This window comes from Carcharodon carcharias, chromosome 1 (assembly GCF_017639515.1).
Source record: "Carcharodon carcharias isolate sCarCar2 chromosome 1, sCarCar2.pri, whole genome shotgun sequence".
In the NCBI taxonomy this organism is placed as follows: domain Eukaryota; kingdom Metazoa; phylum Chordata; class Chondrichthyes; order Lamniformes; family Lamnidae; genus Carcharodon; species Carcharodon carcharias.
Genome location: NC_054467.1, coordinates 222,072,891 through 222,089,961, shown reverse-complemented (window position 1 = coordinate 222,089,961; position 17,071 = coordinate 222,072,891). Strand labels below are relative to the sequence as shown.

The 17,071-nt window shown below is 44.1% G+C and overlaps 1 protein-coding gene, 1 long non-coding RNA gene and 1 other non-coding gene across 3 annotated transcripts in view; 2 read left to right on the top strand and 1 right to left on the bottom strand.

The window, feature by feature from the left end:
* acaa2 (acetyl-CoA acyltransferase 2) overlaps positions 1–4,229 on the bottom strand; it is a 55,432-nt gene extending 51,203 nt beyond the window's left edge. Inside the window, exon 1 of the mRNA XM_041191603.1 lies at positions 3,985–4,229. Coding sequence (XP_041047537.1) covers positions 3,985–4,000 — 16 coding nt within the window. The 5' untranslated portion in view covers positions 4,001–4,229. The remainder of the gene's footprint in view (positions 1–3,984) is intronic.
* Positions 4,230–4,478: 249 nt separating this feature from the next.
* On the top strand, positions 4,479–8,773 carry LOC121282751. The gene is made up of 3 exons (XR_005944136.1): positions 4,479–4,614; positions 5,170–5,385; positions 8,640–8,773. It is a non-coding gene; the product is annotated as an uncharacterized LOC121282751 (long non-coding RNA).
* On the top strand, positions 4,930–5,016 carry LOC121285841. Its single transcript, XR_005944808.1, has one exon.
* Positions 8,774–17,071: the final 8,298 nt, after the last annotated feature.

Sequence of the window (17,071 nt, the reverse complement as noted above, 5' to 3'; positions counted from 1 at the left end):
ACAGCAGTCACTCTCACCTCCACTCTGAAGTTGAGCTCTTTTGTCCATGCTTGAGCCAAGGCTGTAATGTTGATGTACATCATGTACCATTATCAGCTGAAGATCTGCATGAATCAATTCCCCACTGAATGTATCTTTGCCAAATGACTAATCAACTTTTTTCTGCACAAGTCAGCCTTTTCTGTTCCTGATCAATGGCATTTATGAAGGCTGATGACAACCAGCTCTACAACAACCACTTTTGGGGGTCAGTTAGCTGGACGGCAGGTTTGTTATGTAGAGTGATGCCAACAACAGGAGTTCAATTCCAGTACCGGCTGAGGTCATCCATGAGTTCTCAGCCTCATCCCTCACCTGGAGGTGTGGTGAATCTCAGGTTAAACTCACCACCATTCGTCGCTCTCTAACGAGAGAGAGCAACCTATGGTTCTCTGGGACTACGGTGGCTTTCACTTTTTCACAACAACTTCTAATTACCCCCAACTACATGCCCCCACCCCAGTCACTGTCTCCAAATCGTCAGACTGCTTGTCCTATATCCACTACTGGGTGAGCATAAATTTCCTCCAACTAAATACTGGATAGACTGAAACCACCGTCACAAACTCATTTAGCCATTGACTCGATCCCCCTACCTAACAACTGCATGATGCTGAACTGAACCAGTCACCATATATGATACCGTGATGAGCTTCTGACCACATATTCATGTCACTATTAAGACTGCATACTCCCATCTTGTAGCATTACCCAACTCCACCCTGCCTGCCTCAGCTCACAGCTTTTGTTACCTCTAGACTTGACCAGCCTACCATCTCCCACCCTCCATATACTTACTGCCATCCAAGACCCTGCAACCTGTATCCTAACTCGCACCAACCCATTTACTGATTGTTCTGACTTACATTGGCTCCCAAGTTGAGCAACACTTCAATTTTAAAATTTTCATCCATGTTCGTTTTCAGGGCCCTCTGTAGCCTTGCCCTTCCCTGCCTCTGTGGGCCCCTCCAACCCTCCAAGATATCTGCACTCCTCCATTTCTAGTCTTTTGACATCACTGATTTTAATCAATTGATCAATGGCAGCCATACCTTCAGCTGCTGAAACCCTGACCTAATTCCCTCCTCAAATCTCTCCATCTCTCTTTCCTCCTTTAAGATGCTGCTTTCCTGCCCTAATATCTCTATATGACTGTGTAAATTCAGTTTGAGAATGCTTCTGTGGGCACCTTGTGACATTTTTACACCAGCAAAGACGCTATATAATGGCAAGTAGTTGTTTTCATTTATGGGAAAGAGTAAGGAAGGACAAAACTAGTGGCCATCAATATTAGACGGTCACCAAGAAATAAAATAAATAGGGAATTCTCAAAGAAACTTCTCTAATCAGAGAGTGCTGAGAATGTAAAAATCACTCCCACAGGGAGCACTTGAGGTGAACAGTATAGAAGTATAGATGCATTTAAGAGAAAGCTAGACAACAGGATAGAAGGGTATGCTGATAGAGGTAGATGAGGAAGCCTGAGGAGGCTCGAGTAGAGTACAAATGCCGGCATGGACTGGTTGTATACCATATGCAATTCTATAAACATTACTAAAACAGATTATCTCATCATTTATCTCACTGGTATTTGAGACACCAATTTGTCTGCCACATTTCCCCGCACTGGCACAATGATTACTCTTCAAAAAGTATTTTTCTGGCTGTGAAGTGCATTGGGATATCCTGGGGTGGTAAAAAATGCTTTAGAATACAAGGTTATATTTTCTATTTCTAATTGTTTTTCAAAAATCCAGAACTGATCAATCCACAAACTGCAAACTACAAGTGGCTTAAACTCCTTTTTTAAATGATCACACAACTCTGCAATATATACACACAATTTCAGAGAGGAGAAAACAACTGCTGGAAAGTAAAGCAATAAGTCATAATAGAAACATTTGCTGTTACTAACAGATCTGTCAATCTCATTAGAAGTTCTGCTTTTAATGATGGAACACATTTTGACAATATCTCATTAAAATCATGGTTCCACTTATAAGACTGCTCTTAAAAGTTTTTCTCACTCTTTGCAATTGCAAATCTACACTCAGTCTTGAACTATACAGGAAATATCACCAGTGTGAATCGCTGTAAAGGAAGCCTCCCAGATCATGAGTTTTGGAAGATTGATGCCATCAAGGACATAGAATCATTGAAAGTTTATGGCACAGAAAGAGGCCTCTTGGTCCATCGTGCCTGCGCCAACTGAAAAACGAGCCGCCCAGCCTAATCCCACTTTCCAGCATTTGGTCCATAGTCCTGCATTTAAGGTGCACATCCAGACATCTTTTAAATGAGCTGACGGTTTCAGCCTCTACTGCTTCAGGCAGTCAGTCCCAGATCCCCAGAATCCTGAGTGAAAAATGTTTTCATCTCCATTCTAACCTTTCTACTAATCACTTTAAATCTATGACCCCCCCCCACCCCCCCAGTCACTGACCTCTCTGTTAAAGTAAACAGGCCCTACCCATCTACTCTATCCAAGCCCCTCACCATTTTGAGGCAAGATGTACTAGGAGAAACCGGCTACAATGCATTACCACGGGCAGGATTTGAATTTAAAAAAAGATTGACTGAAAAAAGTCACGGCTATGTTATAACCTGATTATTTTAACAAAAGTTTGTCCATATAAGTCACAATTACCTTTGAAACTTGGTAGCAAGTTTGGAAGGCACAATATATAAAGCTATATTCACCTTAGAATGAACAGGACACAAAGTAACAGTTGCAAGTGTAAGATTTCCAACACAAAAATAACTCCCAAAAGAATGGCAAATCTCCTTCTTGACTGATCTGCTGTGGCTCCCTCTACCCTCAGTTGGAGAGCTTTCAGCTACCTTGTTGCAATTTTTGGAACCCCTCCACAGATCACACCCCACTCCCCTCTCTAATTTTTCCCTCCTTCCAAAAGAGGGAGAAACTCTAAACTCTTTTAAAAAGTAGATGGATCTGCACCTAAAGTGCTGTAAGCTGCAAGGCTATGGGCTGAGTGCAGGAAGGTGGGATCAGAAAGGGCACCTGGGTGTCCTCAGGCTGGCATGGACAAGATGGGTCGAATGGCCACCATCTGTGCTGTAACTTTTCTACGGTTCTAAAACCTCTTAAAACACATTTTTTGTGTGAGCTATCTGTAACCTTCTGTAGCCCTCCCAAAAAGACTCCGTGAAAATACCTTGGTTGTTATGTAAATACAACCCATCATTTCTGTTAAAAATCATAAACTCAATTCCCTGATCAATCATAACTAGACTAGTCATTGATATCACAAGACTTCTCTATTGTCCACTCTGAAAGTCCATAAGTGTGTAAAGCCACACTTCTTAGACACAGCCCCACCAATTCACCAACCAGCAGGAAAATGTCCAAGACCTCAGTTCCTCAGTCATGGCCACACTTGACCTGTACACTTAGTTGCTCATTCAAGTAACTCAACGAGACAGCCCACTTTGATGAAAGACATCCTTAAAAATAATTACAACTGCCCTGACGAAATAGGATTGCAACGTATTTTTCTGATTACAAACCCAACTTTCGCGGCGTTGTCCAGCCGCACATGTACCTATCAGCGCCCTTAACAATATTACACACAGCTCAGCCTTCCTTCAACGCCAGTCCACTCAGCCCGTTTTAAAACTTTTGCAAAGTTTTAAACACGAGTCCAACTACCCCGTGAAACGTTAACAGTTCGCACTGTAGCCCATTTAAACTTGGCGTACGCTCCACACGAGTGAGTTTGAATGGAGGTTGTTAACGGGGCAAAATACAGGGAAGCAATTACAGGGAAGATCACACCCAGGGGTAACTTACTCCTCTTTCAATTATCAATTTAACCGCTGCAAAGTGCCAGTTCCCGCTGTTACTGAAAGGAAAAGGGATTTTCCTTATTTATTTGACTCAGAGCAAGTACATGAATATTAATGATGATAGTTAGACTGACTAACCTCTGAGGAGAGCCATCCTGTAAACGTGCCTCTTGCTGACTGACTGTCAAGAGTCTCAACTCCTGGACTCGACTGCCCAGCCAGCCCTCCACCCAGGGGACAACATTCACTTCGCTTCTCTCGTTTACATTATTAAACACCTCATCGCGGTATAAAATAAAACAGCGGCTTTAAGGACTAATGAACCCGGTGGCACAACTTAATTGAATAATTCGATTAATTTTCTGGTGGTGGGGACGACGGAGGGGGGGAGGTGATGACGAAAGTTGCGAACTGAATTATAAATCCATTGTCTGCTCCCTATGATTGACAGGGCTCTCGTCCATTAGAAACGCGGCGGGGGTCGCTGATTGACATTTAAATCAACCAATTGATGCCGGCTGGTGCAGCCCGCGGCCGGCGGTTTCTGTTGGTAAAGTTCATCTGTGACCCCGCCCGGTGATGTCACACATGCGCAGCAGCAGGTTAGGTTGAGGCTTTGGGGGGGGGGGGGGGTGAAGGCGGTTGGAGCTTAGTGTGAGAGAAGCTGAATGGATTTTTTTTTAGTGAGGAGTTGGATTCAAAATGAAGCGGTTTCTTTAATGCAACTGATTGATTGATTGATTGAATGAGTGTGAAATTCTTCCCCAGGTGAGCATCGATATTTTCCTTATATGATCGGGCCTTTTTGTTTGAGGAGCCTGAAATGATTGAACTGACTTTGCGATGGGGCTTTGTGTCTGTCTGTGTCTAATTCTTAATTTAATCTTGGATGTAGAGTTTACAGTAAGTAGGGGGGGGGAATTAATAACCATCTTAATCCATCTTTCTTTTGGGTGTGTTTTTGGGAAGGGCTTTGTATTTAATTGGTTTAGCTGGTGTGGATAGGGAGAGTGGAGGGGGGAGGGGGTTTGGTCACAGTTTCCTTTGCAGGGTGGGTGGTTGAACCTTTTATTGTTTTGAAAGTGGTCAATGATGACTAGCCCACTGCGCAATCTGAGTTCCAGAGTGAACCTTTATGACTGAATTAGTGCTGGAAAAAGTCTGAGACCCACTTATAAACCTATTGGGCTGAAAGATGGGTTAAAGTATTACTGATATAAAAATGAAAAGTCCTGAATTAAGCGTTTTTAATTTTTTTTTGCTTGACCGGCCTGGTGTGTTTCTAATCGGCATGTTTAATTGTTTATTTAACCTTTTTTAAAGAATATTTTGAATCTCAGTGAGGGTACTGACAGATATTCTTCAAGGGGAACTGCAGCTCACAAAGTATTCTGTGCAAAAACAGAATTACCTGGAAAAACTCAGCAGGTCTGGCAGCATCGGCGGAGAAGAAAAGAGTTGACGTTTCGAGTCCTCATGACCCTTCGACAGAACTTGCGTTCGAGTCCAAGAAAGAGTTGAAATATAAGCTGGTTTAAGGTGTGTGTGTGGGGGGCGGAGAGATAGAGAGACAAAGAGGTGGAGGGGGGGTGGGGGGGTGTGGTTGTAGGGACAAACAAGCAGTGATAGAAGCAGATCATCAAAAGATGTCAACGACAATAGTACAATAGAACACATAGGTGTTAAAATTAAAGTTGGTGATATTATCTAAACGAATGTGCTAATTAAGAATGGATGGTAGGGCACTCAAGGTATAGCTCTAGTGGGTTTTTTTATATAATGGAAATAGGTGGGAAAAGGAAAATCTTTATAATTTATTGGAAAAAAAAAGGGAAGGGGGAAACAGAAAGGGGGTGGGGATGGGGGAGAGAGCTTATGACCTAAAGTTGTTGAATTCAATATTCAGTCCAGAAGGCTGTAAAGTCCCTAGTCGGAAGATGAGGTGTTGTTCCTCCAGTTTGCGTTGGGCTTCACTGGAACAATGCAGCAAGCCAAGGACAGACATGTGGGCAAGAGAGCAGGGCGGAGTGTTGAAATGGCAAGCGACAGGGAGGTTTGGGTCATTCTTGCGGACAGACCGCAGGTGTTCTGCAAAGCGGTCGCCCAGTTTACGTTTGGTCTCTCCAATGTAGAGGAGACCACATTGGGAGCAACGAATGCAGTAGACTAAGTTGGGGGAAATGCAAGTGAAATGCTGCTTCACTTGAAAGGAGTGTTTGGGTCCTTGGACGGTGAGGAGAGAGGAAGTGAAGGGGCAGGTATTGCATTTTTTGTGTGGGCATGGGGTGGTGCCATAGGAGGGGGTTGAGGAGTAGGGGGTGATGGAGGAGTGGACCAGGGTGTCCCGGAGGGAGCGATCCCTACGGAATGCCGATAAGGGGGGTGAAGGGAAGATGTGTTTGGTGGTGGCATCATGCTGGAGTTGGCGGAAATGGCGGAGGATGATCCTTTGAATGCGGAGGCTGGTGGGGTGATAAGTGAGGACAAGGGGGACCCTATCATGTGTCTGGGAGGGAGGAGAAGGCGTGAGGACGGATGCGCGGGAGATGGGCCGGACACGGTTGAGGGCCCTGTCAACGACCGTGGGTGGAAAACCTCGGTTAAGGAAGAAGGAGGACATGTCAGAGGAACTGTTTTTGAATGTAGCATCATCGGAACAGATGCGACGGAGGCGAAGGAACTGAGAGAATGGGATGGAGTCCTTACAGGAAGCGGGGTGTGAGGAGCTGTAGTCGAGATAGCTGTGGGAGTCGGTGGGTTTGTAATGGATATTGGTGGACAGTCTATCACCAGAGATTGAGACAGAGAGGTCAAGGAAGGGAAGGGAAGTGTCAGAGATGGACCACGTGAAAATGATGGAGGGGTGGAGATTGGAAGCAAAATTAATAAATTTTTCCAAGTCCTGACGAGAGCATGAAGCGGCACCGAAGTAATCATCGATGTACCGGAGAAAGAGTTGTGGAAGGGGGCCGGAGCAGGACTGCAACAAGGAATGTTCCACGTACCCCATAAAGAGACAGGCATAGCTGGGGCCCATGCGGGTACCCATAGCCACACCTTTTATTTGGAGGAAGTGAGAGGAGTTGAAGGAGAAATTGTTCAGTGTGAGAACAAGTTCAGCCAGACGGAGGAGAGTAGTGGTGGATGGGGATTGTTTGGGCCTCTGTTCGAGAAAGAAGCTAAGGGCCCTCAGACCATCCTGGTGGGGGATGGAGGTGTAGAGGGATTGGACGTCCATGGTGAAGAGTAAGCGGTTGGGGCCAGGGAACTGGAAATTGTTGATGTGACGTAAGGTGTCAGAGGAATCACGGATGTAGGTGGGAGGGACTGGACAAGGGGAGTGAGAAGGGAGTCAAGATAACGAGAAATGAGTTCTGTAGGGCAGGAGCAAGCTGAGACGATCGGTCTACCGGGGCAGTTCTGTTTGTGGATTTTGGGTAGGAGATAGAAGCGGGCCGTCCGAGGTTGGGCGACTATCAGGTTGGAAACTGTGGGAGGGAGATCCCCAGAGGAGATGAGGTCAGTGACAGTCCTGGAAACAATGGCTTGATGTTCAGTGGTGGGGTCATGGTCCAGGGAGAGGTAGGAGGAAGTGTCTGCGAGTTGATGCTCAGTCTCCGCGAGGTAGAGGTCAGTGCGCCAGACAACAACAGCACCACCCTTGTCAGCGGGTTTGATGACAATGTCAGGGTTGGACCTGAGCGAATGGAGTGCAGTAAGTTCAGAGAGAGACAGGTTAGAATGGGTGAGAGGAGCAGAGAAATTGAGACGACTAATGTCACGCCGACAGTTCTCAATGAAAAGATCGAGAGAAGGTAAGAATCCAGAGGGAGGGGTCCAGGTGGAGGGAGAATGTTGGGGATGGGTAAAAGGATCCGTTGAACTGGGAGAGGACTCCTGCCCAAAGAAGTGAGCCCGGAGACGAAGACGGCGGAAGAAGAGTTCAGTATCATGCCGAGCCCGAAATTCATTGAGGTGAGGGCGTAAGGATATGAAACTAAGTCCTTTGCTGAGCACTGAACGTTCAGCATCGGAGAGGGGAAGGTCAGGGGGTATAGTGAATACACGGCTGGGGTTGGGATTGGAAGAAAGGGTGGGGACGGAGGAACAGGCAGGGGTGGAGGGTCCTAGATGGGTGTTGGTGTCGATGAGTTGTTTAAGCTTGCGTTCCTTAGCACTTGAGAGAAAGAGAAAAAGTTTCTTGTTGAGGCGTCGGATGAGCCGAAGGATAAAATGAAACTGGGGGCACGCGCAGCTTTGAAAAAGGGTACGGCGGCTGTGCACTTGGAAAGAGGAACGAAGAGGGCTTATGTTTTTTTTTACATATTGGGGACCAGATGGACTGCCGCCCCCTCAAGTCCTTGATGTGTCTCATGTTTTTAAAATCTTTCCAATTTGAGGACATTGGGTGAGGACAGATGGGGTTTGGTTTTGATGCCTTTCTTTTAGATCAAATTGCCTGCTGACACTGTCTAGAAAAATGTGAAGAATGGGATCATCAGTAAACTGGAAGAACCACTGGCGTTGGGAAGTGAACCTCCGTTTACGTCTGTGCCTTTTGGTGGAAGAGGACTTCTCTTGGAGCTAATGATTCATGTTCGCCATGTGCTGTCTGCTTTTTGGACCCTCAGCCAGTTGTTGATTCTTAATGTACAAATCTAAGCGGTGAAAGCTGGTGGCCTGTTTGACTGTAAGGGCCATCACAATTAAACCTCTATACATGCACTTTGCAGCAGATGTTGCAGGTTGTCAAGAGTAGGCATTGTGATTTTTTGTTTTCCTTCTACCTCCAGATCAGGGGCCTAAGGACAATTGTAGAATTGCCATCTGATACTGCTGGATATCTCATCACGTGGTGTAGATTGAACCTGGTCTCTGGCTGAATTCCATACTGTTATATTTTTCCAACTGAAATGTCAAAGGAGCTCAATAAAATTAGTTTTACAAATAACAAGTGTGTTATTTCCTTATCTGCTTGGAATTGAATGCATAATGCAGCAACCATTGTTGGATGTTCCCCCTGTTTAAAGGTTTATATTAAAAATGTCTGCATGCTATTCAGTCACTTAGACTATTCAGATTTGAGGTTAAAGTAGAATTGTTCTATTGCACATTCTTCCATATATCAGACAGCAGTGTTTCTATATATAATTAATTGCTTGGATCAATGTGGTTCAAGATTTCCATAAATGAGGTGAGTGATAGTTACACTGTTCTTTTGTGGGAGACTTTTTCTTTTATGGGATGTGAGCATCACAGATGAGGCCAAAATTTGTTGCGCATTCCTAATTGCCTCTGAGAAGTGATGGTGAGAAGCTGCCTTGAATTACTGCTGACCATTTGGTTTACGTACAGCCACAGTGCTGTTAGGGAGTTTGATCCAGTGATGGTGAAGGTATGGCAGTATAGTTCAAATCAGGCTTGGAGGGAAACATGCAGGTAGTGGTGTTCTCATGCATCTGTCCTAGGTGGTAAAGGTCGCAGATTTGGAAGGTGTTGTTGAAGGAGCCTTGGCGAATTGCTGCAGTGCATCTTGTGTATGGTACACATTGTGTGATAATGGTGGAGAGAGTGAATGTTTAAGGTGGTGGATGGAGTATCAGTCAAGTGGGCTGCTTTGTCTTGGATGGTGTTGAGCTTCTTGAGCGTTGTTAAAACAGCACTCATCCAAGGAAGTATAAAATATTTCACCACACTCCTGACTTGTGCCTTTGGGAAGTGAGTTACTTGCTGTAGAATTCCCAGTCTGTAACTTGTTCTTGTGGCCACAGCACTTATGTGGCTGATCCAGTTCAGTCTCTGGTCAGTGGTAACCCTGAGGTTGTTGATAGTGGGAGATTCAGTGGCTATCACCTCCCCCAGAGCTGGTCCTAATGTCCCAAGAATCTAAAGCCTCCCCCTGGTTCCATCTCTGCAGCCAAGCATTCATCTGTACTATCCTATTTCTATACTCACTTGCATGTGGTACCAGAATAATCTGGAAATTATTATTTTTGAGGTCCTGCTTGCCAATTTCCTCCATAGCTGTTTAAAATTTTGACTGCAGGGCCACATCCTCCTTTCTGTGTATGTCATTGGTACCAATGTGGACCACAACTGCTGGCTGTTCAGCCTTTCTACTCTGGGTAAGACATCCTTGACCTGGCAATACATCATTCTGGATTTTTTGCAGTGACCGCAGACATTCCTGTATGTTCTCCGACTATTAAATCTATTACAATTACTCTTCTAGTTGTCTTCATGTACCCCTATATACAGCTGTGCCAACTATGGTGCCTTGGACTTGGGTCTGGCTGCATTCCCCAGATGAATCATTACTTTCGTGAGGATTCAGAACTGAATATTGGTTGGAGAGTGGGATGCATTCAGGGGATTCCTGCAATACCTGCCTATCTTCTTGGCTGTCTGGTGGTCACCCATTCCCCCTCTCCTTGCATGCTCTTTAAGATGAGGGTGACCATGTGTATAAGTGAACTATCCACAAAGCTCTCAACCTCATGGATGCACCACAGTGACATCAGCTGTTGCACAAGCTCCAAAACCAGGAGTTTGAGCTGCTGCAGTTGACGGCACTTCCTGCACATTTGGTTATCCAGGACACAGGGAATAGCCCGGAGTTCCCACATTGAAAAGGAAGTGCACTCCAGGGTTCAGAGTTGTCCTGCCATTCCTCTATTAGATTACAAAACTTACTACTTAAAAAAAAATTAGACTCACCAGCTACTCACTTCTCTTCTGTTGTCACTTAACTGTAGGGAGGTTAATTGAAATGCTTTACTTAACCCTTATTATCAAAAATGATATATTTTTTAAAATTTCCCAGCTCCTTGGACTAGCTCACTAACTCTGGAGAAGGGGAAACAAAGCTACCATAAAAGCAAACTACTGCAGATGCTGAAATAAAAACAAAGTGCTGGAAAACTCAGCAAGTCTGGCAGCCTCTGTGTAATGAAAAACAGTCCAATATGACTCTTCTTTGGAACTGGAGAGAGATAGGAAGGTGATGGGTTTTATGTTGTTGAAAAAGGTGGAGCAAGAGAGACTGTCGGATATAGGCTAGAGGGCAGGAGAGATGAAATGACAAATGTCATGGAACAAAGCCACAAAACTTACCAGTCAATTAACTCACCGTCTTCCTGTGATCTCTATTTTTTTGTCTCAGTCTGTGTCTGTCTCTCTTTCTCTCTCCTTGTTAATCCTGACCTCCGCTTTGCAGCAATTCCGACCTGCTGCACAGTCCTGGTTGGTGCTGGGCTCCTTCATGCCTTGACATTGACCACAGGCTTTCCGGACGGATTGCATGATGATCACTGACAAATAATTATCTTACAGCACCCAGTGGTGCCCAACTGGGAGCAACAGGAGCTCACCAGAAGGGGACAAATACACCTGCATGTCCTCACCAACCCCCCCTGCACTGCACCAAACCACCACCACTAGCCCCCCCGCCCCCAGCCAGGAAGTGATGATACTGAGTATTATTGGGATGCTGATTGTTGAGGCCTTAGCCAGCACCAAGCACTAACACCAGTGCACCAAGCATTAAGTTGTACTTCCCCATCAGAGTAAGAGTACTTATGTTGGCTGCTCCTCTACAGCAGAACCCATGTGCAACGTTGCCCTACAGTGGGTTGACATATACGCTACCCTTGTGCCATGCATCATCAGGCCACTCCTGTCCAGTCTCTTGCCACAAGCAGATCCCACTTCTCCATTATCCTCGAAATTATGCACAGTGTCAGCATCGGAGCTGTTGGCTCCAGTTGTGAAGTCAATTGACAGTGTGTCGTCTTCATTGTTATAGCTGTTCCTCCATTGCCTCTTGGATATCTGAAAAAAGAAAGGCAGAAGGGTAAGGTTGTACGTGGAGGGAGTGAAATGTGAGGTATGAATGCTTACACCATCTGCAGTTGAAAAATCAGAGTGTGATATATGAAGAGGAGTTGGGATATGAGGATTAGGTATAAGGAAACCATCTTTGATCAATTTGGCCTTTCTGCTGGCTAAGGCCTCAACAATGAGCATCCTAATAATGCTCAGTATCATCTCCTCCTGGCTTGGGTGTGGGGGTAGGTGGTGTGGGGTGCAGGGTGGGTTGGTCAGGACATGCAGGTGTATCTGTCCCCTTCTGATTAGCTCCCGCTGCCCCCAGTTGTGCACTACCTTGTGCTGTAAGATAATCACTTGCCAGTGATTATCATGCAATCTGTCCGGGTGCTATGGCTGTCATGTTGAATACCTGGCAGTGCATGAAAGCTCTGAGATGTTGGTGTTAGGCTTGAAACAGTGCCAAGTGTGAGAGGGTGGGGTGAAGCATATGAATGTGAGATATGAGTCCTGATTGATTATTAGTAGATGGTCAGATTCACTTGAGCAGTTGCTAGCAGTCATGCAACAGCCATAAAGCACCTGCCCTTTTGAAATATAGTTTTAAGCAGTACAGGCTAGCTTTAACTAGTTATTTACTCATGATATTCAATTGTCCGCCCTATCAACAGGATGATTGACAACAGTTGGACACTGAAGTCACTTAAAATAGGTAGCATTAAGTTGTAGTTAATGAACATTTGTTAATCATATGTCATGGTCCCTTCGCTTGTTTTTAGGGGCTATCAAGTTTAGGCTCCAGTTTCTATATAGTGTCAAACTGTATTATGCCTCTATATTCGAGCTATAGGCCACAACAGTCATGACTCATGAGTTTTTTTGAAGAAAAGAACTTGTATTTGGATAGTGCTTTTTACAATCTCAAGATAATCCCATCTACGTTTGTTGCACAGTCATTGTTTTAATGAAGGGAACTCAGCTACAATTTGCACGCACAAACAACAGTGAGATAAATGACCAAATAATTTGCTTGTGGTTTTCATTGCAGAATAAATGTTGGACAGGAGATCAGGAAAATTCCCCTGCTCACCTTTAAAATACGCATAAGAGGGCAAAGGAGTCCTGGTTTAATGCCTCATCCGAAAAATCTTATCCCATCAGTGCATCTCTTCCTCAGTCCTGCACTGAAGTGTCACTCTAGATATGTGCTGAATAGCATAATGTATTTATATAGCATTTTTTAATGTGAAACATTCCAGTCCACTTCATCAAGTTCCTGCACAAGCCATATACATGACAGCACTTTTAAGTTACTGTGCTTGTGATCAGCCACATAAAAAAACTGAAAGGCCACACAGTACAAAAATAAATTAGAGCATACCTTGCACTTCATACAAATGTTACCGAACAAAATTTGACATTGAACCATATCAGGATACGTGAGCACACGTAACCAATAATGTGGTTAAAGAATTCGATTTTAAGGAGCATCTTAAAAGAGAAGGGCTAGGGCCTTGGCAAGGCTTAGAGAGGAAATCCCAGAGCTTGGAGCTCTGGCAACTAAAAGCATAGCAACCAGTAGTGAATGATTAAAGTTAGGGTGTGCAAGAGGCCAGAATTGGAACAGCAGAGAGATCTCCAAGTGTGCAGAACTGGAAGAGATTATAGAGCTAGGGAAGGTGTGAGGCCATGGAGGGCTTTGAAAAGAAGGATGAAATTGTTAAAACAGAGGCTTTGATGGCCACTTAAAGCATGGAGATGATGAACTTTACAACGCCTCAGTTAGTCTTGGTTGAAGCAGTGTGTACAGTTTTGGACAACCCATTATAGCAAAGATGGAAAGGCAAAGATGCAGAAAAGGTGCAGTATCAATTCACTAAGGTGTTACCAGGGTTGAGACTTGAGCTGTTTTCAGTAGAGCTAATGGAGCCTTTGGCTTGCCACTTGTCATTCTTGCTACTGAATCAAAACACGCTTTCAAACCCTGCTCCAAACATTCCTGGTGAGTGGAGACTGGAGCTGCAGTTCTGAATTTTGGGTTAACATGCAGAGGGTTACTTATGTCTGGCAAGTGTGGGTTATGGGAACCTATCAAGATGGCAAGGGCCATGGAAGGAGCATCATGTCATGGCCTCTCAGACTGAATTAGCCTGTGAATACTTCCACTAGTTCATACTACTTGTTGAAGGAAGATACAAAACAACTAGTGCTAATAAGATTGAGTGGTGATGGGATAGAGATCTTCAAGATTATGAAGCATTATGATTCGGTATTTTGTGAAAAAAGTTATTTTCATCAATGGATGCCCGACGTGCAGTCCCCCTGAGAGGAAGCTTATACCTATCATCTGTGGAGGCCTTTTTATTCATTCATTCGATGTGAGCATCACTGGCTAGGCCAGCATTCATTGACCATCCCTAATTGCCCTTGAGAAGGTGATGGTGAGCTGCCTTCTTTAACTGCTGCAGTCCATGTGGTGTAGGTACACCCACAGTGCTGTTAGGGAGGGAGTTGCAGGATTTTGACCCAGCGACAGTGGAGGAATGGTGATGTATTTCCAAATCAGGATGGTGTGTGGCTTGGAGGGGAACTTCCAGGTGGTGTCGTTCCCTTGTGTCTGCCCTTGTCATTCTAAATGGTAACGGTCATGGGTTTGAAAGGTGCTGTCTAAAGAGCCTTTGTGAGTTCCTGTTGTGCATCTTGTGGTTGGTACACATTGCTGTTACTGTGTGTTCGTGGTAGAGGGAGTGGATATTTGTGCATGGGATGGCAATCAAGCAGGCGGCTTTGTCCTGGATGGTGTTGAGCTTCTTGCATGTTGTTGGAGCTGCACTCATCCAGGCAAGTAGAGAGTATTCCATCACAGTCCTAACTTATGTCTTGTAGATGGTGGACAGGCCTTGGGGAGTCAGGAGGTGTTGCAGGATTCCTAGCCTCTGACCTGTTCTTGTAACACTGTATTTATATGGCTAGTCCAGTTCAGTTTCTGGTCAATGGTAATCCCCAGCAGATAGTGGGCTTTTCAGCCATTGAATGTCAAAGGGCAATATTTAGGTTCTCACTTGTTAGAAACGGTCATTGCCTGGCACTTGTGTGACATGAATGTTAGTTGCCACTTGTCAACCCAAGCCTGGATATTGTCCAGGTCTTGCTGCATTTGGAAACAGATTGCTTCAGTATCTGAGGAGTTGTGAAGTGTACTGAACATTGTGCAATCAGCAGCAAACATCCCCACTTCTGACCTTATGATGGAAGGAAGGTCATTGATGAAGCAGCTGAAGATGGTTGGGACAAGGACACAGTCATGGACCTAGGTACAGTCATGCTCACTGGAGACACTCCAGGAAATCACAAGGCAGGGAAATGGGTTGCTATCAAATTGCCTGGTTTAAATCTCAAACAATGCTTACCAGTTAACTGTCAGATACCATCAGTGGTGTATTCTCCATGGCAATGCCACTTGCCAACCAATTAGCACTTTCTTCATATACAGTATAAACTGTTGTTTTCCCCCTTATTTTGGTATTCTTGCAAGTGTCCTGATGAGTGCAAGAGGAAAAGCTTAGACATGTCTCTTTTTTCAGCAATATTCAAATTCTGTACTACCAAACGACAATCAGATTGTTCCTTGAACTTTTTAAATGTTATGGAGAATGAGCAGGAAAATGTGATTAAACTAGTTAGCTTATATGGAGAAAATCATTAGCACAGACCAGATGGGCTGAGTGACCTGTTTCTAAAAGACCTTTTAAAAAATTATAATTTATAATCATTACAGATCCTAATTTTTGAAAGTCACATTAACTAAGGCAAACCAAGTCACAGGTTATGTAAATACATACTTGCTGCTTGTGGGTTTTTTTACTTCACTTGTTTGTGTTCAAATTGTAAAGGTTAAGTTAATAAAGCCAGCTGGAGTCCACCTAATCATTGGAATTCAGGCAAAAGTTCAATGTCTCCCATTCCTGATAGAGAGAGCAGTTTTATTTGTTGACTATTGAAGAGTGAATGAAAGTCTTTGCAAAAGAATTATGAATATAAAATAGAGTGAAAAAGGATAATGTGGTCCATCAAACACTTCAACTTATCACATACTTCACTCTACTTAATTGCCCAGAAGAAAGTTCTGCATAAGTACATAGAGAGTACCGGGAGAGAGTATCCAGTCAAAAATTAAGGCATACAAAGCGGCGAAAACTAGTGGTAGGGCAGAGGATTGGGAATTATTTTAGGGACCAGCAGTGGATGACTAAAAAGCTAATAAAGAGGGAGAAAGTTGATTATGAAAGTAAATTAGCAAAAAATATAAAAACAAACAGCAAGAGCTTCTACGGGTATATAAAAAGAGAGTGGCTAAAGTGAGCGTGGAACCCTTGAAGGATGTGACTAGAGAATTGATCACAGTGAACAGGGAAATGGAAAATTATTTAAATCAATATTTTGCATTGGTCTTCACAGTGGAGGACACTATAAACATCCCAAAGATATCAAGCAAGGAGCTAATGGGAGGAAAGATCTTGTAACGGGCTCTATCACGAGGGACAAAGTATTTGACAAACTAATGGGACTAAAGGCAGACAAGTCGCCAGAACCTGATGACCTGCATCCAAGGGTTTTAAAGGAAGTGGTTGCAGAGATAGTGGAGGCATTGGTTGAAATATTCCAAAACTCACTGGATTCCGGGAGGGTCCCAGTGGATTGGAAAATGACTAATGTGACACCCCTGTTCAAGAATGGAGGGAGACAAAAAGCAGGAATCTATAGCCCAGTCAGCCTAACATCTGTCGTTGAGAAAACGCTAGAGTCCATCAAGGAAGAAATAGCAGGACATTTAGAAAAGCTTAATGCAATCAAAGAGAGTCAACATGACTTTGTGAAAGGGAAATCATGTTTGACAAATTTGCTAGAGTTCTTTGAGGATATGACAAGCAGAGTTGATAAAGGGGAACCAGTAGATGTATTTGGGATTTCCAGAAGGCATTCAATAAGGTGCCACATAAAAGGTTATTGAGCCTAGGAGATAGGAGCTCACGGTATTAGGGGTAATGTATTAGCATGGATTGAGGATTAGTTAACACACACAAGAGAGAGTCGGCATTAATGGGTCTTTCTTGGGTTGGAAAGATGTAACTAGTGGAGTGCCACAAGGATCTGTCCTAGGGCCTCAATTATTTACTATCTATATTAATGACTTGGAGGAGGGGGAAGAGTGTAATGTATCCAAATTTGCTGACAATGCAAAAAATAGGTTGGAGGGCATGTTGTGATGAGGACATAAGGAATCTGCAAGGGGATATAGATAGGTTGAGTGAATGGGCAAAAACTTGGCAGATGTAGTTTAAGGTAAGAAAGTGTGAGGTCATGCACTTTGGTAAGAAGAATCAAAAGGTAGGCTATT